This window comes from Neovison vison, chromosome 13, assembly GCF_020171115.1.
Source record: "Neovison vison isolate M4711 chromosome 13, ASM_NN_V1, whole genome shotgun sequence".
Classification (NCBI taxonomy): domain Eukaryota; kingdom Metazoa; phylum Chordata; class Mammalia; order Carnivora; family Mustelidae; genus Neogale; species Neogale vison.
The window spans coordinates 40,256,528-40,282,636 of record NC_058103.1 but is presented as its reverse complement, the minus strand read 5'-3'; the positions used below and the strand labels follow the sequence as shown (position 1 = coordinate 40,282,636).

The 26,109-nt window shown below is 35.1% G+C and overlaps 1 protein-coding gene across 1 annotated transcript in view; it reads left to right on the top strand.

Annotated features, from left to right (window-relative positions):
• Positions 1-26,109, top strand: part of LRRC9 (leucine rich repeat containing 9) — a 104,722-nt gene that overhangs the window by 66,677 nt on the left and 11,936 nt on the right. The window contains exons 21-28 of the mRNA XM_044230062.1: positions 664-884; positions 2,387-2,509; positions 6,102-6,232; positions 8,360-8,468; positions 9,234-9,373; positions 12,504-12,640; positions 17,335-17,552; positions 22,120-22,188. Coding sequence (XP_044085997.1) covers positions 664-884; positions 2,387-2,509; positions 6,102-6,232; positions 8,360-8,468; positions 9,234-9,373; positions 12,504-12,640; positions 17,335-17,552; positions 22,120-22,188 — 1,148 coding nt within the window. The remainder of the gene's footprint in view (positions 1-663; positions 885-2,386; positions 2,510-6,101; positions 6,233-8,359; positions 8,469-9,233; positions 9,374-12,503; positions 12,641-17,334; positions 17,553-22,119; positions 22,189-26,109) is intronic.

The window sequence follows — 26,109 nt, the reverse complement described above, 5'->3', positions numbered from 1 at the left end:
ACATCCTTTTTATGGATGAGGGAAATAAGGCACAGAGGTTACAAAATTTTACATAATATACTTATGGTCCCAAATCTAGAAGTTACACATTTGAAACCAAAGTTCTCATCTTTCACCTTATCCACCATCCTACCTACACTTAAAAAGTACCTCCAATACACAGCGTACATAAGAGTTAGATTGTGATAAGAGGTGACATATTCTAAAGTTCTGTCTTAAAGTACTTTTAAGTACACAAAGGTAGAATTAGGCCAAATGATTCTTTTTAATACAAATGATGCCACAATGAGGAATACTTTACAAAGTGTTGTATCTACTTCCTTACCTTTACTGTTTTAAAATGGGGGCTGGTTTTTTTTGAGCTTTGTGTTACTATGATAGTGAAAATCTTAATTATATCATTTGAAGTTCATTTGAAAGCAACATTCAATATTTCCTACATAATAACTTCCCTTAAAACCTCAAAGACTGAGTCTACTTAGAAATCCCAAACTGGAATTTATTAGCTGGGACTTTATACACATTATATCCTTCTTAAACAAAAACTAAAACGATAGCTAATAATATACAGTCTGTAAAAAGTAAGGCAGCCTGTCAGTTATTTTTTTAAATTAACTTTTCTATCCTATCTGAATCTTTTCTTGAATTTACTGATTTTTCTAGGCATTTCCAAGCTGACTAAATTAACCCGCCTCAGCATAAATAATAATCTTCTCACTGGTCTGGAAAAACACACCTTTGATAACTTGCTTCATCTTCACTTCCTTTCTCTTGAGAACAACAGAATTACTTCATTGAGTGGTTTACAAAAAGCTATTACTCTGATTGAATTATACATAAGCAATAACTATATTGCTCTCAATCAGGAGATCTACAATTTAAAGGTGACTGGAGTGGTAATGTTTTTGTTCTTTAAAATATGTATTGTTTCTTTATATTATGAAAATAATGCATGTTCAATGTATAGGATTTGGAAAATATTTTAAAAAATAAAAATCAAGAACAATAAGGTTTACTAAAATATACTTTCATTCAATTTATACATATATAAAAACATACATATAGGTAACATAATGTCCCCAAGTTGACAACCTACTTAGGGAAATTTTTTTTTTTTTTAGTACAAATAAAATATTCAAGCCCCACCCTTTCTAACTAGTGCCTTCCTCAGTATTTCCAAGGATTACCCAGTCTGGTTGGGGAGTAAGAATCTTTAACATTTCCTGTTCTCAGAGGAACTCTTGATTATCTCTCACTTACTTAACTGTTCTTACTGGTGACTCCAACTCTTTCTGACTGACTTTGCCTAATTTTGTCCTCTTTAATTCTTTCAACAAAATGCCTATGTCAAGGCTACTGTATGTGAACAGGCTTTTCTGAAGCGTTGCATAAAATGGAGGTTTACTACAGCACAGAAGAGGAATTCACTTCAAATCCATTGTGTGACTTCACTGTTTCTAAAGTTCAGTGGCCATTCCCTACCACTGGGATTTTCGTGATGACCTCTTTACCATTTGCTGATACCGTATCACTAGGATTTTACCTTCTACCAGAAACTTTCATCTGTTTCCTATCTTTCCTTGTGTTCAGTCTTCTCCCTTCCTACTCCCCCAATATAACTACTACTTCTAAAGCTGCAGAGATAACATGATTAGTGATAGGTGCAACAAAAATAAACCATACACAGTGATGCAGAATAGTGTTTCTCCAGCTTGTCCTATTTCTCCCATCCCCCTCTATTCTAGGCTCTTCCTGCACAACAAAGGCACATCAAAATTTCCTGTCTAATAAGAAAGCACATTTTCCCTTAAGATGAATTCTGCTACTTTCTCAGAAGATAGAATAACATCAGTTTTGTCACTCATCAGAAGGCAGTGTTTTTTATTCCTTTTACATCTATATACACACATGCATACTATTTAATTGGACAGTATTCCATAAACAAAGCATATGGTTTTAACCTTAGCAAAGTTCCCTCTATGTCTTTACTACTGGTAGTAATACATTTAGCAGCAGCATCCTAAAAGAGATTCTGATCATTTAACACATACCACTGAAATATTGTACAAAATTCTAACTTACTGGCCTGCAAGGATAACTCTTGCCAATAAATATATACTTAAATCACTATGTATATCACTAAATGTACACTGAAATCACTATGAAGTGATGATTGAGTAATTCAAATATTAAAATTCAAGGATGGTTAAACTACTAAGGAGAAAAAAACTTGCTATATATATATGTATATATATGTAGGGAGATGTATATCTTTGTGTGTAAGTAGATGGATATGCATGTATATATGTGTGTAGAGAGAGAGAGGTAGAGACAGAAATAGAGATATATGGATATAACTTTAAGTATATGTGCTTTTATTACCCAGGGTTTATGCAACCTGGTCATTCTTGACCTATATGGAAATATTATTGTATGGAATCAAGAAAACTACCGGTTGTTTGTAATATTTCATCTTCCAGAACTGAAAGCTTTGGATGGAATCTCAATTGTAAGCCGTTTTATGATTCATAGCATTTGGTTCAATTCAATTCATATATCCAAAGGCCATAATCATTTTGAACATTGCCTTCTCACTCATATGATACCCAAACTTAGATCTCCCAAGCACATTTTAGATCTGGGTTTTTAAATTTTCTCCTTTAGTCAGTTCTCATCTAAATTGAGATGGCAGGAAAGGGAAGATGTTGCCTACATTTGTACCCACTGAATTCAGTGCCTAAAAACTTAAAGAGTACAATTTTATGGGAGAGGATAGAAAACTGTTCTGAAGCCTCACCATTCTCTTGGGCCTAAAGACAGCTTCCTATTTCCTAGAAAAATACAGTTAATATTTAGGCAAAATATATGTGAACAAAAAAATGGTATGTCAGTGTCACTAGTCACTGTAAGTAAGGTGATGTTGCTGTCACATGGAAGGCAGAAGTCCAAATTCCCCCACCTGGCCTCTGCTGACAACCTGGAGGTATGTGCTTTATTACCTGCCAGGCTAGGGTAGAAGCTCATAGTCCCCATAGGCCTCCACTGACTCTTTTCCCAGTCAGAAGTGCCTCATGAATGCCCTGCCATTATTACTGGGTGGAAGCAGAACAGGCTGCCCAAGTATTCTCCAGTAACACTTGTGTGTGTGTGTGGGGGGGTGCATTACTATTGGGAGAAGATGAAGATCCAAGCTGCTTGCTCAGTAAGAGAGGTGCCTTCTTCCACCAAGGCAAGAAGGGAAGTCTCTGTTTCCGTTCTGCTTTTACAGGTATAGATGGCACCACGATTTATTCCATGGAGTTTGGTTGGAGTAGACCCATTATTGGTCTAAAAATTTCCTGGCTTATTAGGCTTCGCCTCTCCTAGTCTTTTGACTATAGAGGGCAGGTGTTCATGTGAATTTTTGTTTTCTCTTGTTTTCTGTATTTCTGCTGTCTCCAGCACCAAGTCCCACATACATGAAGCAAAAAGGAAACCCAGATGTAAAGGAAAACCCATGTCTGTGTGTTTCCTTTACTCTCACACTGCACCATAATCACACTTCTGACACCAAATGTATGGGTTTTCCAAATAAAAGCAATTCTCTGACCCAAAATTCAGCTGAATTCTGACACTCTCTATCTGGAGATAGGATCAGATCCCACAGGTTAAGGGCTCAGTCCCACAGTGCTGTCTCTGCCCCCACTTCAGACACCAATCACAAGTCCAGGTTGGCACCTATGCTTCTGACTAACCAGCTATCAAAAGGAGGTTCCCATGACCCTCTTCTTGGGTTGAATTTGCTAGAGCAGCTCACAGAACTTAGGAAAACATTTGTTTACTAGATTACTGATTTATTATAAAAGGATAAAAAACTCAGGAACAACCAGATGGAAGAGAGGCACAGGGCAACGTATATAGGAGGGGGCATTGAGCTTCTATGCTCTCTCTGAGCAAAGCATTTTTCCAGCATCTCCTCATGTTCACCAACCTGAAGCTTCCAGAAGCCCCTCCTTTTGGGTTTATATGATGTCTCCACTATGCAGTAGGCATGACTGATTAAATCAGTGGCCAATGGTGACTGATTCAACATGTTGCCCTTCTCCCTTCTCCAGAGCTCAGGGGGTAGGACTGAAACTTCCAACCCTCTAACCATAGTTGGCTCCCTGGCAAACAGCCCCCATCCTTAGGGAATTTCCAAAAGTCACCTTTTAATATAAACTCAGGTGTGGTTGAAAGAAACTTGTTATGAATAACTAGACACTGTTTTCACTTCATGGCTCTGGAGCTATTTCAGGAACTGATGTCAGAAAACCCCCACTCACCTCCCTCTCTTTTTTTGTCTTTCTTTTCTTTCCCTATGTTCATAAGTTTTGTTTCTTAAATTCCACATATGAGTGAAATCATATGGCATCTATCTTTCTCTGATTTATTTTATTTAGCATAATATACTCTAGCTCCATCCACATCATTGCAAATGGCAAGGTTTTATTCTCTTTTATGCCTGAACAATATTCCATTGTATACAGGTACCACACCTTTATCCATTCATCAGTTGATAGTATCACCTGCTCTAAGACTCTTTTGAAGTGTTAATGTAACACTGGATTTCCATCATTATATAACTTATTATATAACCTATTTATTAATAGGTTATATTTATTAATTCCTTCACCCATATTTCTTCTTCTCTCCATTTATACCCAAACTTTTCCACCTTTGGAAGGGACAATAGTTAGGGTCACTATGCTGATCTACATTGTAGACAACAGTAATAGTTTAGCAAGTACTTTACTCTCAGTCCACTACCGTGCGGATATGGTGAGATTATATAGATAGATGCGAGACTAGTAGTAGGCTATTTTTTCCCCTAGAAAATATAACTAAATTCACTGTTAACTCCAATTTTGTCAGATGGGGCCTGTCAGGTCCTCAGGAATTCTGACAGAAGGTTTAGAAACATATAGTTTCTTTTTTAGGAATCATTCCCATTTCCAGCCCTTACAGTTGTAGCCATGTCCTATGATCAGGTAGGAAACAAAAGCTGAGGCAATGTGGGGAAGAATAAAAAGGTTAGTGGTATACGAGCATCATCTTCCCTTACCAGGAACTGCATAGTTACACCAGCATTCTTTCCCACAGCCACCAGAAAAACAGAGAAATCTATGGACATTCCTTTAGCCCCACTCATGATCACACTCTGTTAGCATTCTCATGAAGGTGTGTAAACCAGCCCTTTATGCTCTTATCTTCCTGTTTTAGACAACCAGTATTTTAATTACCCATTCCAATTCTTTATCAAGCTATTACTCTTAAGGAGGATATCTTAATGCCCATTGTTGGACATTATGGGCTGTCAAGTATGTTCCTTGGTCTGAAGAAAGAACAGTCATTGGTCTAAATTGGCATGCTATCTTCTGTCCCAGTTCTTTTATAGCACTCTGAGCATTTGCATTTACCACTGGGTAAGCAAAACCCAGTCCAGAGTCAGTATCGATTTCTGTCAAGACTCTTTTATAGCACCTTAGGGCTACCAGAAATAGTCTGACTTGCCAGCTATGTTCAAGGCCTTCCCACCAGGGAAATCTGCCACATAGTCTTCTGAAGTCTTGGTCTCTTTTGCTGGCAGACAGAACAGTACTTACTGCATTTTGTGCCTCAGAGGGTGCAAGAGGACTATGTCTACATTCAGACCATCTCTGCATTGCTGTAGACCCCCCCAATGTCCATCTACTTCATAAACCCAGGTGGCTACCTTAAGTGAGCATATGGGGATATCTGCTTGTCAATTCCAATCACCTTTCTGATTGGAGTTCTGATGGACATCCATGTGTCCTATTTTAATGTACTCCTCAAATTTCCATAGGGCCCTGCCCCATATGGGCATCCTTTCAATAGGCTATGTTTCCCCTGCTCTCTTGCCTAACCTTATGACTAGGCCATGCACAGTGGATAAAGACTAAATATATATTTATTATAAATCACAATATATGCCAGGGAACGCACCACAGGGTTGCTCCTCCCTAGCTGATCTGCCATCTTCTCTGCACCTTTCAGTCTCCTTTATGTCATTTAGTCATCTGCAAGAGAAGGCATCACTTTCTAAATGTCCTTATATATAGGAACCACCAGAGACTGAATGTGCAAAAGATTTGTTTGGTGGCAGACTTACTTCTGATATGATTGCAGAACGACATGGACACTCAAACTTCACCCAAATGCAAGAACTAAATTGGACTTCATCATCCATCAGGTATAATCATTTTATTATATGCTTTTGATACTATAGCTAAATATGTAATATCATTTTCTAAGTTTTATAATTTAATGCACATCTTATCCAGATATAACCAGTAATTCAGAAAATCATCTTTCCTGCTTCAAAATCTCATGCTAATTTCACCACTCTTTGAAATGCATTATCACACATTATGATTTAAAATGTCATCATATTCTCTGGGTCTTGAGATGGAGCCCTGTATCTCCACGCTCAATGCAGATATTGCTTTTCTCCCTCCTTCTCCTTCTCCCTCCCCCTGCTTTCTCTCTCTCCTCTCTCTAAAATAAATCAATAAATCTTAAAAAATAAAATGTCATCATATTACTCTAACTCAGTATAGTCTGGCTTTTCCTGCCACCATTTCTCTGATGCTATTCTTCTCACTGTCTTCCTGGTAAATAAATTCTTTTCTCTCCTCTCTTATTCTGCACTCTTCACAGACAGATCTCTTTAGCCATAGTTTTAATTTATATGATGGCTCTTTAAATTTAGCCCAAACCTGAGCTCTTTACTTGAATATTCAGTTGCTCTTTAGATATAGCATGGAGAAGATAATATCCATCTGCTGTTGTTGCCCAACCTAAAAATCTAAGGGTCATTTCTCTCTACTTTGTCCTCCACTTGTAATTGATCACCACGTTCTACAGAGTCCATATTGTTAAGTATGTCTCATAATTCCCCTCTTATTTCCACAGCCACTACCACTGGCCTACATTGGGAAATGAAGTATTTTAGAAACTCTCTTGGTGATAGTTTTGTTTTTTGTGTGTTTCATAACCTTCCCTGCAAATCCATTTATTATCCATACTGCCTTCTAAGATGCAAGTTTTATCAGATCACTTCCCGTCTCAACCTTGTTCAGTGGCTTTCCACTGTCTACAGAATAAAATGTAAAATTTCTTTGTATGGGTTAGGGTTAGGGTTAGACTCTTTAATTACTTATTTTTATTTCTTATAATCCTTACCTTTACCGTCCATTACTCTTTATACTCCAGAAGTTCTAGAATATTCTAATTTCTTAATCTGTGATTAAGATTAAGATTACCTTGTGATTAAAGGTGCTGTGATTCTGTTTCTACCTTCCTTGTACTTGTTCCACTACCTGAAACTCTCTTTCTAATGTGCCTGACAAACGCCTATAAATTCTCCAAGGGTCATTCTAAGGTCTTTCTCCACTGTGAAGTGACTCCAGACTTCCCCAGATCCGTTTTTCTTTCTCTAAAATGCCACTACATCTAACTATATTATATCTACTTTCTTTTTTTATTTTAATTTTTATGGATGTCGTTTCATGAGGGCAGAGATGGTTTGTTTTCATATTTGTTGTAGCCTTTCCAAACACATTGTCTGTACTTGGAAATAACTAATCAAATACATTGAACGAATGACTTACTAATGGATAAAAGTAAGTCATAAGGATAACTACAGGGTTTAGGATTTGTTTAAAGAAGTGGTTAAGGCAAAAAAAAAAAAAGAAGAAGTGGTTAAGGCAAGGTAATTTAGCTTTATACTCTTCTCTATCATGGCACAAAGGAAGGTGGAACAGTTGTAAAGCTCTGGACTAGGAATCAAGCATTCTTTTTAATTACCAAAGCATCCTTACAAGGTGGAATGCCGTAAAGATTTTCAGGAGATTGCACAGAAAACTCTTTTCAAAGACCTCACCTGCCTTCTTTCCTCTTTCCTTTCCCATCCCTAACCTCCTCCTGGTATTTCAGAAATAACATGTTTCACATATATTCTCTGAAGCATATAACCTGAAAAATCTTGTGATTTACAACATCAAGTTCATGAACATGTATGTAACCTTATAAAGAAATTGGAGATGTTTGTTTAAAAAGTTTCTTTCATGATCGGGCTATGTTTATGTGGTAATGGACATTTTTAAAGCAAACAAATTCTATGTCATTTTCTTACCTATGTGTCCAACAAAAATACACATTTATCCAATTATTTGACCCATACATTTTACACTAAGGCAATTCTTTTTCATAGCATTTGTCATATGAGTTATTTTCAAAATGTTTTTGGGATTGTACATGAATGATTCACCTACATAATTCTCCTATTAAAATTATGACTGTGTTTATCTAAATTCAGAACTGTGGATTTGATTCCAGTTGATCAATTTAGAAATGTATGTAATGTGAATCTGCAAAACAATAATCTTACCTCATTCAGTGGATTAATCTATCTGCCTAATGTGAAGGTGAGTCATTCACAGATTTTTTTTTTCAAGGTTTTTAATGCAAGTTGTAATCTTCTTTACTTTGGATTAAAATGTATTTTTATGTTATGAAAGAAGAGAAACATAAATCAAAATCAATGAGATTTAAATAGATTTTTTAAATTTTCCTAAAAAATTTTTTTTCACCAAGCAAGAAACAGTATTACTTTCCAAAATTATTTTTTGGATTGCTCAGTTTTATATGATTGTATTGTAAGCAGTAACTCTTACTTTGCAGTAAGGTGGTGGGATGGAAGGTGTGCCTCTATAGTGAGGTGGGTATGGAATGAAATTGGAGGATACTGAGGTTCTCAAAACAGCCTTTTGCCTCCTGTCCCTCCTGTCCTCTTTGGCTGAGCTATCTTCAAAGGCCTTTTAAACATAGGCAAACATAGGTGATCTCTCCAACTAAACAGTTATTTCATTCATATCAGGCTTGAAAAAGTTAGGAAAATAGATTGACACTATTGAGCAGCTTTCTAGGGTCTCCATTATTTTAATTGAAATCTTGTTATTTCCCAGCAAGTCAGATTATAAAAAACACATTCAAAGCCTCAGACCAAACCTTTTGGGATATAGAAATTTATGTCATTTTAACATTGATATATTCTTAAAGTATGTTGTATAGATCAAGTTTTATTTATACCATCTTAACAGTTTTTAGGATGTTGATAATCTCAAACTAAAAATATATATACAGCAGTTTTCATATTTAAATATCTGATGAATAAGGTGTTCTTTCTATAGGTCTTATGCCTCAATTATAATCATATTGAATCCATCGTGCCCAGAGTAAAACCTCAGACTCACTTGACCAACAGACAGCTACTCTATCAGAAAGTGCCTTCAAGTGGCTACGGACAACAAGGAACTTCAAAAACAAACAGGTTACTATTCTTTTTTCACAATTACAAAAAAATTTGATTGGGAGTTTAAAAAGCAGTTAGTTGCATTAGCAATAGTGGTAGTATACATTTCTCTTTCATACTTATTTAATAGCTACATGCCAAAATAAATGTCACAAATGAAAAGATACTCAAAATAGTCCTTTGTCATTGCTTTTCTCCTGCTTCCTCCATTTCATATGCATGTTGTAAAAAAAAAAGAAAATGAGATCTTGTATGTTTAATTTTTTTTAATTAAGATACAATTCACATACAGTAATCTCACCCTTTATGTGTATGATTCAGTGATTATTTTAGGATACACACAAAGTTATCCTATCCTAAAGTGTTTTCGTCACCTCACTAAAGAACTCCTTACCCAGTAGCATGGACTTAGGTTTCTTTTAACATTTATTTTCTTTGTGTTCCTAAATTATTTATGTAGTTATTTAATGCCCCAGCACCAATGGAAAAGATACTTTATAAAGAAGATGAGGACATACCTCCCACCTTCCAACACATTTTTGGTAGAACACAAAGAGATATATATTATCTCCAACACGGGATACTTTTATTCCAGTTATCCCAGGGAAGAGTTGTGTTTTCATCCACCTTTCCCAAAGTATAATTTATGTATAATAAAATTCGCCAATTTAAGTGTACAGTTTAATGAATTCTGACAAATGTATTCGGTCATATAACCATTACTACAATCAAGGTACAAACCATTCCCATCCCCAAAACCTACCTTACATCTAATGTAGTCCCCTCCCCCACACCCTGACCCCTAGAAACAACCAGTGAGTTGGTTTCTATCACTATCATTTTGTCCTGTTCTAGAATTTCTTACGATTGCAATCATATAGCAAGGAGTCTTTTGTGTCTGGCTTCTTTCATTCAGCATAATTTTTTTGAGATTCATCTATGTTTTTGCAAGTGTCAGTAATTCATTTCATTTTACTGCTGAGTAGTATACCGTTATAGATTATGTGACAAATTATTTATCTACTTATTGTTGATAATAATAAGTTATTAATAATGGGTTGTTTCTAGTTTGAGGCTAGTTTGATTAAAGCTACTATATTTCATTTATACATATCCTTTACATTGGGACTATTAATATTTTGCAACCACTTTACTGAAGTACAATTTACATAGCATATTTACTCATTTTAGGTGTATATAATTTTCCCAATTTATAGCTGTACAACTATTACCACAATACACTTTTAGAACATTTTTGCCACACATCAAAAAGATCTATCATGTCCATCTGTGGTCAGTTCCCTTTTCCAGCTCTAGCTCCCAAGAAACCACTAATACCCTTTCCACAGATTTGTGTTTTCTATACATTTGCTATGAAGAGAATCATATAGTATGTGGTCTTTTGTATCTGACTTCTTACATTTGGCATGTTTCTGAGGTTCATCTATGTTACAGCATCTTTTAGTGATTCATTCCTTTCTATTGCTGAATATGTTAGGTACTCTGTTGGATGGATATGCCACATTCACATTTACCCCTTCACCAGCTGATGGACATTTGGATTGCTTCCCCATGGGGGCTAGAATTGAAAATGCTTCTATAAACATTTGTGTAGACGTGTTTGCAAGCACTTGTGTTTTCATTTCTGTTGGGTAGAAACCTAGGAGTGAAATTCTGGGTCATATGGTATTTTCATGTTTAACTTTTTAAGAAACTACCAAACTGTTTTTCAAAGTGGTTGTACCATTCTACATTATTAGTAAGAGTTTATGAGGATTCTAATTTCTCCCCATCCTCATCAATACTTACTGTTTATATTTTTTATTACAACCATTCTAGTGAATTTGAAGAGGTATCTCCTGATTTATAAGCATTTTCTCTCAATGACTTATCTTTTCATTTTCTTAAATGCTGTCATTTAAAAGGAATTTTAATTTTTATTAAGTTTATCAATTTTTTCTCTTACAGATTGTGACTTTGGTGTTCTACCTAACAACTCTTTGCCTAACCTAACGTCACAAAGATTTTCTCATGTTTTATTCAAAAAGTTTTATGTTTTTTCTCTTACATTTAGGCTTAAGATCCATTCTGAGTTAATTTCTGTGTATATTATGAGGTAAAATGTCAGCTCTAAATTAGTCTTTTTGCATGTGGATATCTATTTGTCCCAGCATCCTATCTTTTTCCCTTGCTGAATTGCCATGGTACATTTACTGAAAATCAATTGATCACAAATGTAAAAGTTTATTCCTGGACTCTTAATTATATTCTATTTATCTGTCTACCCTTTTGCCAGTACCAGATTAGTTTGATTACTGCCACTTAAAAGTTTTTAAATCAGAGATTATAAACCCTCCCAACTTTTTTTCTTTTTAATGATTATTTTGAATATTCTAAGTTCTTTACATTTCCTTTATAAATTAGGAAATTTTGGGGTGTGGGGGGGAATCCTGCTGGGCGTTTGATGGAGACTTCATTGAATCAATTGATCAATTTGGGGAGAATTGTTATTTTATTAATACTGAATCTTCTATTCCATTAACTTACATAATCGTTTCTCCACTTACATAATCATTCATTTATCTCAGCAGTGTTTTATAGTTTTCTGTGTATATATTTTACACTATTTTTGTTAATTTTTCTCAAGCATTTTGTTCTTTTTTATACTATTGAGTAGATTTCTTACTTTCATTCTCAGTTTATTGATGGTGTGGAGACATTCAGCTAATTTTTATATATTAATCTTGCTGAACTCATTTTTAGTGAAGTAAGTTTTTCGGTGAATTCCTTAGGATTTTTTAAAATACAAAATAATGTCATCCAAAAATAAAGATCATTTTACTCATTCTTTTCCAATCTGGATGCTCTTTTTTTCTTTTTCTAGAATGATTGTGCTGGCACTTGCCTTTCATTTCAAACAACTCTTTCTGTACTTTGTTCTTTACCACATAAAAATGTTTTTAAAGACTAAAAAAGTGATTATTATATATAAAATACAAAAAAGATAACATTATAGTTAAATTCTGGTTTGCTAGTAAATTATTTTTTTAAACTTCAACTTGTAGTAAGTAAATAATCAGATTTTTTATGATACAGCTCATTTGAAATTAAATTTATGGGCTTGAACTTATTTATGTGTGTATTTCAGAGATACAATGAGCAGTGAAAATTTGCCTCCAATAATGCACAGTTTAGAAGTGCTTCATTTGGGCTACAATGGAATTTGTAATTTAATTCAGCTACAGCTTAACAGACTAAGAAATTTAAAATTCCTCTTTCTACAGGGTGAGTAGCAACACTGTCAATGTGTAAGTCTTTATTATTATTTTTTGACAATTTTTTATTAATTATGTTTTTAAACATATAATGTATTATTTGCCCCAACAGTACATGACTGTGAATCATCAGGCTTAACATTTCACAGCACTTACCATATCACAAACCCTCCCCAATGTCAATAACTCAACCACCCTCTCCATGTCCCCTCCCCCAGCAATCCTCAGTTTGTTTTGTGAGAGTAAGTGTCTCTTATGGTTTGTCTCCCTCCTGATGCCATCTTGTTTCATTTTTTCCTTCCCTACCCACCAAACCCCCCGCCCTGCCTCTCAAATTCCTCATATCAGAGAGATCATATGATAATTATCTTTCTCTGATAGTCTTTATTATTAAAAGTTTATTTGATAATACTATTTTAATAAACAAGTATCAGCATTAACATTTATTTAAAACAGGAAATATTTTAGTAATAACAAATGGGTTATTTACATAAATAATATAAATGCAATATTCTAGGGCTACAGAATATTTTATTTCTAGCCCTAGAAAATGCAGTGGTCTGGGGTTATATATGGTATTATATCATAATTTACTTTACATTATGTTAATTTAAAAAGCCTATGGAAGGTAGCAAGTCAGTAATTCACAAGTACTTATGAAACCCAGAATTGGGCTAAGTACTAAGAAATACACAGAAACCCTATATTTTTGCAATTACATATAGTTGAGGTCCTTGTTCTAAAGTAGTTTAAGATCTACCTGTGAAGATAATACTGAAAGAAAAAGAAATTAGTTCTGAGTAACTATTTGTTACTAACTTAAGTGCAATAGAAGTTTAGAGAAAAGAGAAATTGAAACACTAGAGGACTTGTTGAATGATTGATAAAATTTAGATTGAGGGTGAGCATGACCCCAATAGTTTTGCAAGTAGTGGGGAGGAGAAGAGTCACAAGAGTATGACTGTAGTGTCTATTGGCCAACATTTTAAAAGGGACCAACCTGATAAAAATAGAGTATGCACATCTCTGAGAGAGTTACAGAGCCTCTACACATGATCAGTTGGATGTAGAATGCTCGTTATGCAATGGAAAATGGGTAGGAATTGTAAATCTTTAGAAAAGTGGAAGGGGAAAAAACAATTTGGAACATTAGTCTAACAATAATTATTTAATGACATAGAAGAAAGGTGGGAAGACCCATCATTGAGACATATGGGAAGATATTTGTATAGTTTATCTGAGTATGATAACTTTTTTCTGAAAGACAGGCTTTTCTAGATCATATTTTTTAAAAAGTTAATGCATATTTTTGCCTATCAAATGTGCTGTGAGTTGCCTCAAAAACACAAGAGATTAAGCCTTAAAAGAATAAGAAATTAAGCACAACAATTGCAGATCTTTTAAAAGATAAGTGACATACCAAAAAAAGCAGACAAGCTAGTCCTGGACAGTCTATTTAAATATAATAACAAAAAAGGGGGGTGTGTTCTCTTGCCGTGGCTAGCATGGCAAATCAGAATGGAGCTGTCTCATGCAGGGAATGAGGCAGTTGACTCTGACAATTATAACTATCATTTATTGAGTCATTTGGCAAGTATTTGCTACAAGGATGATCTCATTCAACCTTCACAGCAACTCAACATGCTAAATAATTTTATACGCATTTTACAAAAAATGAAATTAAATCTCAGTAGCGTTAAATAATTTGCCTGACTTTGCACCAGTGAATGGTATAGTGCAGAGTCAAACATAGTTCTGTGTGACTTCAAAGCACATGCATTTTCTATACAACAAATGACAGAAAGGGTCTGGGCTAGAGTGGTGTAAGTGGGAAGGGTGAGTAAAAGGTGACTCCAAACTGCATTTAATTTTTTCCTCAAGGATTTTATTTACTTATTTGACAGTGGGAGAGAGAACGCACACACAAGCAGGGGTAGGGGGACAGCAGAGGGAGAGGGCGAAGCAGGCTCCCCACTGAGTAGGGGGCCCAGTGTGGGGCTGGATCCCAGTACCCCGGGATCATGACCTAGCCAAGAAAGATGCTTAACCAATGAAGCCACCCAAATGATGGGAAGAATGAGACCTTTAAAAAAAATGTTGGATTTTTTTCAAGAAACCTGGATTCAACGAAAAGAAGACCACATATGGTAACTGTCAGAGGATCAGATTTGGAAATGTGGGAAGAGAAAAACTCAAAGTGAAAACAATGTAGAGGGAAGTGGTTGGATAGGCAGTAAAGGCAGCAGACAGAGGTTGCACACTCAAGACGCTTGTCCCTAAAAAAGAAGGTAAGAAGTCAGAACATGGCTAGGTTATGAACATATTTGGAGGTTTATAAATAGGTGAGTTAGGTTAAAGACTAAATAGGAAGAAACAATTCTGTGATCTAAAGGGGCAAGAAGGCAAAAGCTGTAGGAAAGTAGACAAATGTAAGCAGTGATGAAGCCATGCCAGGGTCCAAGAAGCTGTAGGGACAAGTTAGAATCTTAAGGGTTAGGGGTCAAATTTATCTAGAATTTAACTCTTTAGTTAAGTAAGTGAGAGTTTTTCAAACAATGGTAAACACTTGTAGTTAAAGAAATGTAGGGGGTGACTGGTTGGCTAAGTCAGTTAAACATCTGCCTTGGGCTTAGGTCATGATCCCAGAGTCCTGGGATCAAGCCCCAAATGGGGCTCCCGCCCAGTGAGGAGCCTGCTTCTCCCTCTCCTGCTCCCTATGCTAGAGTGCTCTCTCTTTCTCTGTCAAATAAACAAAATCTGAAAGAAAGAAAGAAAGAAAGAATGAATGAAAAGGGGAAGGAAGAAAAAAAGATGTAAGAGTCCCGAAATCACATTCAACATAGTTGTTTGGGAGTTTTCTTTCTTAAATATAATAAGTAATATAAATTTATAATAAATAAATAATAAGTTTAATGAACATTCTTAAATGAGTAGCAGCTGAAAATATGCTATGGCAGACAATATTCAGCACTTGAAACTTTTATGTATGATTTTTATACGACTGGCTTTAAAATATTAAAAGTGATGGTCTAAGCACATAATTTCATGAAAGTAATATATTAACATAACTGAGACACTTTTCTGAGTCTGACTTGAAAAAACTCTTTTCATTTATAAGCAAGGCACTGGTAAAGTTTGAAAGTCTGTGATTTATTTCTGTGAGCAACTTTATTGAAGGTTGTGATGTTTAAACTACTCCATAAGAATAGAACAAAATAAGTTAAATTTACTATAGTTTACCAATTCGGAGATATCTGCTGCTTATTTTTTTTAAACATACCTGAAATCTGGCTATGTATTAATTGATAGCATGTCATAGTTTACCTAACCAATTGTTTTTCTTTCTTAGTATACATAGAATACTGACATAGCTTAACAATTTTTGTAGTCTTAAATTCGATGAAATATGTTACATTTCAAGGAGACGAATTTCAAGATCACAGGATCGCACATTCAGTCATATATTAGTTTTCTAGGGCTGCCATAACAAAGTACCACCAGTTGGATGGCTCAAACAACATATGTATTTCCTCACAGTTCTAGAAGCTAGAAGGCCAAGATCAAGATGTCAGCAGGGTTGGTTCTGAGGCCCTCTCTTTTTGGTTTATTAGATGGCCTCTGTGTCTTCATATGATCTTCCCTCTACATGTTACCTGTGTCCTAATATCTTCTTATAAGGACACCAGTCATATTGGATTAGAGCTCACCCCCAAAGACCTCAGTTAACCATAGCTACCTCTTTAAAGACCCTGTCCCCAAATACAGCCACATTCTGAGGTACTAGGGGCTAAGACTTCAACATATGAATTGGGGGAGGGGGGCAATCACAATTCAGCCCATAACAAACAAGAAGGATGAATAGTCAATGAAATACAGTATGGTATAGGAGAAGCAACACTAAGCTTAAAATGTAAAGGTCTAGGATAGGCCTGGTGTTGCCACTTTTATATCTTTGTGCAAGTAACTTAAATTAACTCAGTTTTCTGATTGTTAAAAATGATAATTTTTCCCTGTCCTATCTTGAGACTCTAGTAGAAAACACATATAAAAGCATTTTGCCAACTCAAGGGTCCTCTTCTTATTAATTAACATTATCATTAATACTTACAAAGCGATTGATTGCTACAGTAGAGAGAAATCATAGGTTATAAAGGATTGAGATTTCAAAGAATGTAATGAATGCTTAATTCATTTTTAATTTTTTAATGTGATTGCGCAAAAATATGTTGAGAAATATGTGGAGAAATATGTTAAGGTATATTCTTCCAACTTAAAACACAATTCATTTATATTAATAAATATTTAAATGTACCTATTTAAATACCTATTAAAATAATCAATGTACTTAAGAAGTATATCTTCTGCAGCACTTTTATACACCTACTTTTGTCAGTATCAACTATTTTAACCCTCCATTACTGAACTGATAGATTGGATCAATTACATACATTGTATACATTACACCTTGATCTTTCAAACATAAAGGAGAAATTTCACCAAATATTATTTGATGATGAGGGTACTGTCCTATAAATACATTTTTATTTCTCCTTGAAAATATGTTCTTTTTAATATTTTACTATTTAAAAAATCATTTTATAAAAAATGATTACTTATCAGTAAGATTACTTATCAGTAAGATAGGTAGCCTTTTATTCAGAAGGTTTGGGTTCACCTGACCTATCATGACTTGTGTTTCTCCAGGGAATGAAATCAGTCAAATTGAAGGGCTTGACAATTTAGCAGTCCTTCAGGAATTGGTAGTGGACCATAACCGCATCAGAGCATTTAATGATAGTGCCTTTGCCAAACCAAGCTCTCTGTTGGCACTTCACCTGGAGGAAAATAGACTACGAGAGCTGAGCAAATTACAACCTTTGGTAAAACTAGAGAAACTCTTCCTAGGATATAATAAAATCCAGGTAACATTATTTTGTTTGTTATGAGATTTACAAGACTTAACTCCTCTGAACATAAAGGTTCCAAACACACCAATGAAAATTTTGCTAGCACGTTAATTTATTTATATGCCATGTGAATACTCTGTGAAGCAGGAGCATATAAATAGTCTGTGATGCGAAGATGTCCACTGTGTTCTGGACTTTTTAAACCAACCAACCCACATGCATCCACCTGCTAAAAAAAAAGTTAGCACTAAATGTTCTAAGCTCTTCTCAGCAGTCTTCTCTAAGAGATCTCTCTTGTTCCGGACTGCTCTCAGCCCAAGATATTTCTTTTTCTTTTTCTTTTTTTTATTTTTAAATTTTTAAAATTTCTTTTCAGTGTACCAGAACTCATTGTTTATGCCCAAGATATTTCTGTATCTCATTCCCAGATTTCCTCTGGCTCTTTTTTTTTTTTTAAGATTTTATTTATTTATTTGACAGAGATCACAAGCAGGCAGAGAGGCAGGCAGAGAGAGAGAGAGGAGGAAGCAGGCTCCCTGCTGAGCAGAGAGTCCGATGCAGGGCTCAATCCCAGGACCCTGAGGACCCTGAGGGACCCTGAGACCATGACCTGAGCCAAAAGAAAAGGTTTAACTCACCTTACCACCCAGTTGCCCCTCTTCTGGCTCTTTAAACTTGGCATTTGTCCTTGGTCTGCCTGACATTTCAATTGGTTCTTTTTTTTTTTTTTTAAGATTTTATTTATATATTTGACAGAGAGTGAGAGATTACAAGTAGGCATAGAGGTAGAGAGAGGGGGAAGCAGGCTCCCTACCAAACAGAGAGCTCAATGCAGGGCTCAATCCCAAGACCCTGAGATCATGACCTGAGCTGAAGGCAGAGGCTTAACCCACTGAGCCACCCGGGCCCCCTGAATCAGTTCTTGATAATGGACCTTGACTTGGCTTTAATATTCCAACTCTACCACTCAGGGCCTCCCTTATTTTAGTTTTACCTGCTCAGAATTCAACCTATTTCCTTTAGGCGCTGTCCCAACTGGTCCTGCCCAAACTCTCCTGACATAGTCTACAGATAAGAGGATTGAAGGTATATATAACCTTACACAGCCCTAACACTTCTCTCAGTGTTTTGATGATGATCTGTTAGCCCTCCTCTTACCAATTTCACTACTCCTCCCCACACCTCTAAGACAATCTCAAAGACAAAATGAAATGTGGACTTCCACCCAAGAGCAGGAACCAATTATATCTTGTCCACATTTGTATCAGAATATAATTATGCAACCAATATTGATTATATAACTATGCAATCAAAATTCATTATGCAATCAGTATTTGTGGCTCTACTTGCTAGAGTTTAGGAAGCCCCTTCTGGAGTGATATAAAAGCCTGTTAAAGGCTAGAAGGACACCATGAGCACTGTCCTACACAGCAACTAGGAAATAGACATACAAGAAAAATAGCATACAACTAATTTATCAAGATTCAAACAACTTTCATCTGAGAAAAGACTTCCAAACTGGCAATGACTCTTACAAAGCTTTATCCAGAGGAGATCTAAACTGGGAAAATTGTAATCCTATGGAAAATCTTTCCAGTGATAGCAACTAAGCTGATACAAAAGATTGTCATATCAGATTTAACATGCATAGGAGATCTTACCCAGTATCAACTTTTACTAGAATTTCAAGGATACACAGGGTCTGGGACATGCCTGCGGCTTCTCAGGTCCTTTCTTTCTATATACTCTCTAGCTTAGATTAAAATATAAGATCTCCAAGTGAGATTTTGTGTGATTGATCCCATAGAAAAAGAAAGTGTTTCACTTATGAAATGCCTCCCATTTTATACTTGAGCTTATGTGATATTTTATAGGGAGCCATGTCTGAAAATTCTGTAGTTGTAGGTTTACTTACTATAAGCACTCCTTAACCAGGGAGATCCTGCTAAAAATAATTCATATATTAAGGACCTTTTTCCTAGTGAGTATCATTGGTCTATTTGACAGCACAGCTATTTGCCATCATAATTACAGAGAGATTAAACCAGGTAACTTGCTCTTCCCAAGTGTCCTTGCCCCACCTCCCTACCCTTCTAATCCACTAAAGGAAGAGAAGGAATGGCAGATTCACTGTTGTAACAACTTACTCCCCAGCAACTTAAGCAGGTTAATGCCTAGTTGAGGTTATTTTTTATAAAAATTTAATACAGTTAATAGACAACCTATATGATAAATCATGGGAAATTATACATACATCATGGAATGAAGGGGTATTGATTGTTTAATGATCACCCCTCCATGGTTTATTTTTATCCTTGAAATAGTATTTTTCCTTGAATTTAGATTGATCATTATACCATCAAAATTATTCTAACAACATTATAGTACCTTAATATAACAATACGTTTAACTGGAAAACATTAACTGAGAGGAGTAAGAAGTTGAATTGGAGATTCTGTCTAATTTTACTGAAAATAATATGTTCTTCAAAATTCTTAACTCTCTTTTCAGATTTTCTTTTTGGAAGAGATTTTTTTTTCTCTTGATTCGTACCAATATGGGTAGGCTGACACCAGCATTAATTTCCACAAATTGGCAATCAGATTATAACACTTAGGTTGATAAAGACCTCTAGAATAGGAGGGAAAAGGCACAGAAAAATTAGGAAGATAATACTTCAAATGAAGATATGTGCAGCCCTGCATTAACCTATTTTAAAATCTTTCATAAATGCATATCCTTGATAACAGATTCCAGTGTGAAGCTTTTCACTTAGCCATCATGACCCATAATGTAGATTTGGAAAATTGTTGCCTATAGTCCTGTCTTTGCAGATAGAATCCCAGAAACACAACTGAAAGGTGAGTTATTTAATTCAACTTTACAGTCCTATTTGATTCCTGTGTCTAAATGATTCCCCTATCTGGCATCAAACAACTGTGTCTACTTTCAAACAGCTCAGTAATCACCTGAGGCTGGAAAGGACTCCAGGAAATACTCCACTGCAATTTCTTGCCCTAAATGAAAGGCCCCAATCTAAGCCTAACTATTACCATGATTGCCATAAGTGCTTATCCTGAAAATGGACTCGAAAGATAACAACTATTGGTGTGTTGGTTAATGTTCAAGGGCTTGCTCTGCAGGGAAAAAAAGTCCTAATAAATAGCATTTGCTAATTTCCATGGTATAATTTCTTCCACCATCGCCAATTTCAAGTTAAAACACCATCTCACAAAATTCCTGGAAATTTGCCATATTTAGCTGGTACAGAGTAAGTCCAACACTACACTGTGAAAAAAAAATCTTAACATACTCATTTTTTTGATGTCTCTTTATACCAGCATTATCCTCTACAAATTTAACACTGTTTCTCATATTAACATCTCCCATGAGAAACAAACATTTTAATTAGAAATACTTCACTAGTGAACACTGCCAAACTCTGTTTAATTTGAGGAAATAATTGAGAAAAGACTTTTCACACTTTTATACTTTCTAGTCAGGCTTTGATTCCACAGACAGGAACCACCTGTGGGTCAAATGCATAAAGATAAGACAGGTAACTGACTATCAGAGCTTTTCTGAAGTCCTCCATTATGACACCTCTAAGATCAAAATTGTAAAGATCAGCCATTTTAATCAAATTCCACTTCCAAATTATCTCAAATAGGTCTAAGTTTTTTTTATAGTTGCTAGGTGAACTGGCTATATCTACTTGTCATTCCAAATAAGAATAGGAGCATATCAATAACTTTATTTTATCACTATAAACTAGCAGCAAACTACAGTTGGGCTTGTCACCTAAATTTTGTCAGAAATAACATTTTTTAAAATAATTTTGCAAAAGTTAAAATGTATTTGCAAACTTTCATTCATGTTAAATAGGTTATAATAAATAACCACCCAGTAGTGAAGACAAGTTATTCAAATAGAAAAATAGTTTTTCAACTATATATACTCCCAGAAAATATATCAGGATGTAGTCCACTCAATATTACATATTTCTTTATGGTTAATGTTGTGTTTAAAATTATTTAGACTAGGAGTGCATGGGTGGCTCAGTCTTTAAGCATCTGCCTTGGGCTCAGGTCATGATCCCAGGGACCTGGGCCCGCGTTGGGCTCCGTGCTCAGCGGGAAGTCTGCTTCTCCCTCTTCCACTCACCCTGCTTGTGTTCCCTCTCTCTCTCTCAAATAAATAAATAAAGTAAAATTATTTAGACTGGATTTATCATCTTTTTTCATACTTCTGGGTCAATCCTCTAGAGAATTAACCAAATACAATCTTAGCCCTAGACCATAACTTTTCAGAGAAGAATTTAGTCTTTTCCTGCAAGTGCTACGATATGGCCTGTTTTCCCTGTTAGAATATCATCTTTACCAATCATGCATTTGGAACTAATAGTACATAGATTTGTCCTTAATCAAAAATACAGAATTTGTCACTCAAGCTCACTTTGGAGAATTCAATCATGAGTTAGCTGTAATCCAGCACTTACATATGACTACTTCAAAACAGTAGTATAATATTTAAAAATATTAGATCTACCCAAATAGTAATTTATTGATTAACTTTTGAATAGGATATGGCAGAACTGGAAAAACTTGATGGTATCTCTTCTCTCAGAGAGCTTACAGTTTATGGCAATCCAGTGAGTATGTTACTTTTATAATTAATCAGTTAATTCAGTTTATAGTTGTATATAATCTATTTTTATATGTGGGATTTATCTATTTCCATATGTATAGACAGTTATCCAAGCACAATTTATTGATTACTGTCCTCTTTCAACTGGTGAAAATATATAAGAGGATCTGTTTTAGCGTTCCACATTGTATTCATTGGATTATTGTCAATCCCTGTATCAATATTATACTGGTTAATTATTAAAGTTTTATATTAAGTTTTGGTGTCTGGTAGACAAAGCACCTCTAATTTTCCTTCCATTCCTCCTCCTCTTTTCTCTCTTCACTGTCTCAGCTGTTCTTGGCCCTTTACAACTGCTGTGAGTTTTAGGAAATTGAGGTTATGTGACAGTCTTGCTGTCACATAAAATTCCACATTTTATTTGGAATTGCATGGAATATATAAATTAATTTTGGGAGAAACCTGCTATTTTTCCTGTTGGAGGTTTTGGAGGATCAAATGAGCAGCACCTTGACTCACCTAACATCTGAACAAATTGACAGATAAAACAGTGGCAGATGGAGAGGGGAAAATATTTTACTTAGCTTCATGAGAAAGCCAAAGAGGCCTGCTAAAAGATCCCAGAAATAGCAATCATGATCACCCAGTAACAGGAAATACTTAACTGAATTCTTTCCACAGAGGAGGAGAGCTTCAGCAGGAGGAAGAAAGGGCATTCTTTAGCAATATGTTCCTTCCCAAGACAGGAGTTAAATATGCTCAGTTTAATCTTTATCAGTTTATCAGTGAAGTCACTCTGCTCCTAGTAGAAGAGTAGAGGGGCTGAGAGAGCCAGTAGTGCCACATCAGAGAGAGCTAGTCAAACCAGGACATAACAATAAGCAGTCTCCCCTAATATATGTAGTATTGAGGTTTCCCCTTCATGATCATGAATATCCATCGCTACATTTAATCTGTTCTCCAATAAAATTTATAGATTTCTCTTAAAGGTTTTAGTAATCTTTGGTTTGATTTATTCCATTGTTTTAATAGCTTTTTTGTTTTGTTTTGTTTTTTTTTAAAGATTTTATTTATTTATTTGACAGAGAGAAATCACAAGTAGACGGAGAGGCAGAGAGAGAGAGAGAGAGAGAGAGAGGGAAGCAGGCTCCCTGCTGAGCAGAGAGCCAGATGCGGGACTCGATCCCAGGACTCTGAGATCAGGACCTGAGCTGAAGGCAGCGGCTTTACCCACTAAACCACCCAGGCGCCCTTTAATAGCTATTTTGAACAACATTTGTTTACATGTTTCTAATTGTTTGTTGCTGAAGTATAGGAATTCTGATTTTTGCATGTTACTCTTTCTCCAGGAACTTTGCTGAACTCTCTTTTTAGTTCTAATGGACTGTAAATTTTGTTGGATTTTCTCTGTAGACCATCATATTATCTGCAGTAATGACTCATTTCTTTCCAATCCTTGTGTTTTTTATTTCCTTTAATTCTCTTAGTGTGTTGACTAGGACTTTTACTAAAGTGTTGAATAGAAGCAGATAGTAGGTAACAGACTTCAAAAAACACTTTGAAATTGTCACTATTAAATATGCGTTTGCTATAGGTTATGGGTAGATAACCTTCAACATTTTAAAGTAGTTCCTTTCTAATTCAGTTTACTACCTGTTTTTATCATAAAGTGGATATCAGTCATAGGATTTTGACTAATTGGCAATATAGTTTTCTCTTTAATCTGCTTTAGTGTTAAACCATCATTAAACCTAAACTGAATACTATGTAGTCATATTTTACACTTTGCTGAATTCAATTTGCTAAGGTTTCATATAGTATATCTGTATTTATGGAATTAAGTAAAATTATCCTGTAATTATCTTCTTATGCTATTCTTTTAAGTTCATCAAGGCTGATGTTGCCTCATAAAATTAATTGGGAGCTCTCTCTTGCGAGTCTATGAATTAGCTTATATAGGAAAAAACTCATGTGTTCCTTGAAGGATAATTAGATCATTTTTTTTTAAGATTTTTTTAAAAAATTTATTTGAGAGAGAGAGAGCACACACAAACAGAAGGGAGAGGGAGAGGGAGAAGCAGAAAACCCCACTGAGCAGAGAGCCCAATGCAGAGCCCAGCAGAGCCCTGGGATCATGACCTGAGTGGGAGGCAAACGCCACTGAGGCACTCAGGCACCTGGATAATTAGACCTTATCTCTAAAACAATCTGGGATCAATATTTTTTGAAAATAGATTTTAAACTACTTATTCAGATTATTTAATGGCTATAAATCTAATCATGTTTTCTATTTCTCCAAAAGTCAATATTGAGAAGTTAAATTTTTCTATAAATTTGTCCTTTTTTATATAAATTTTTATATAAATTTAAAATTTATATGTATGTATACTATCTGTACATAAATACATATGTACATATGTGTGTATTACTATCATAATATGCTCATAAATTTTTTTTAATCTGCACTGTATTTGTGTTATTTTCATCTTTTTTTTAAAGATTATATTTATTTATTTGACAGAGAGAGAAATCACAAGTAGGCAGAAAGGCAGGCAGAGAGTGGGGGGGAAGCAGGCTCCCTGCTGAGCACAGAGCCCGATGCGGGGCTGGATCCCAGGACCCCGGGATCACGACCTGAGCTGAAGGCAGAGGTTTAACACACTAAGCCACCCAGACGCCCTTTTTCATCTTTTTTATACCTAAATTTGTTGATTTTTGCTTTTCCCTTTTATGTTTGATAAGTCTTGCTAAATCTTTGTCTATTGTATTAATCTCTTCAAAGAACCATATTTTGTTTTTATCAAGTGGTTAATTTATTTGGTTTCTTTTTCAATAATTCCCCCCCTTTATTATTTCCTTCTTTTAGTTTCTTGGAATTTACTTTTTTGACATTTTTAACATTATTTATTCAACTATTTTTAGCATAGTAACTGATTCTTTGGTTTAGCTTTTATTTATTTAAGCTTTTATTTAAATTCCAGTTCACTAACATATAGTTTAATAGTAGTTTCAGGTGTACAATATAGTGATTCAACATTTCCATGCATCACCTGGTACTCATTATAACAAGTGTACTCCTTCATCCCCATTGCCTATTTAACGAATTCCCCCACCCACTTCCCTTCTGGTAATAACCATCAGTTTGTTCTCTATAGTTAAGAACCTGTTTCTTGCTTTACTTCTCTCTCTCCCTTGTTTTTTCCTTGCTTGTTTGTTTTGTTTCTTAAATTCCACACATGAGTAAAATCATATGGTATTTGTCTTTCTTTGACTAACATATTTCGCTTTGCATGAATCTGTCTAGCTCCATCCATGTCATTGAAAATGGCAAGATTTCTTTCTTTTTTATGACTAATATTCCATTGTGTATATATATGAATATGTAAATATGTATATATACATACACACATCCTCTTTGTCCATTCATCAATCAGTGGACACTTGGGCTGTTTCCATAATTTGATGATTGTACCTAATCCTGCCATAAACATTAGGGTGCATGTATGCCTTTGAATTACTGCTTTTGTATTCTTTAGGTAAATACTTAGTAGTGTGATTGCTGGATCATAGGATAGTTCTATTTTTAACTTTTTGAGGCCCCTCCATACCAGTGTTTTCTAGAGTAGCTACACCAATTTGCATTCCCACCCACATTGCAAGAGGATTCCCTTTTCTCTCCATCCTCGCCAACACTTGTTGTTTCTTGTGTTGTTGATTATAACCATTCTGACAGGTGTGAGGAGATATCTCAGTATGGTTTTGATTTGCATTTCCCTGATAATAAGTCATTTTGAGCATATTTTCATGTGTCTGTTGGTTGTCTATATGTCTTCTTTAGAAAAATGTCTATTTGCCCTCTTTTAATTACATTTTTCATTTACGGGGTGTTGAGTTTTATAAATTCCTTATAAATTTTGGATACTAA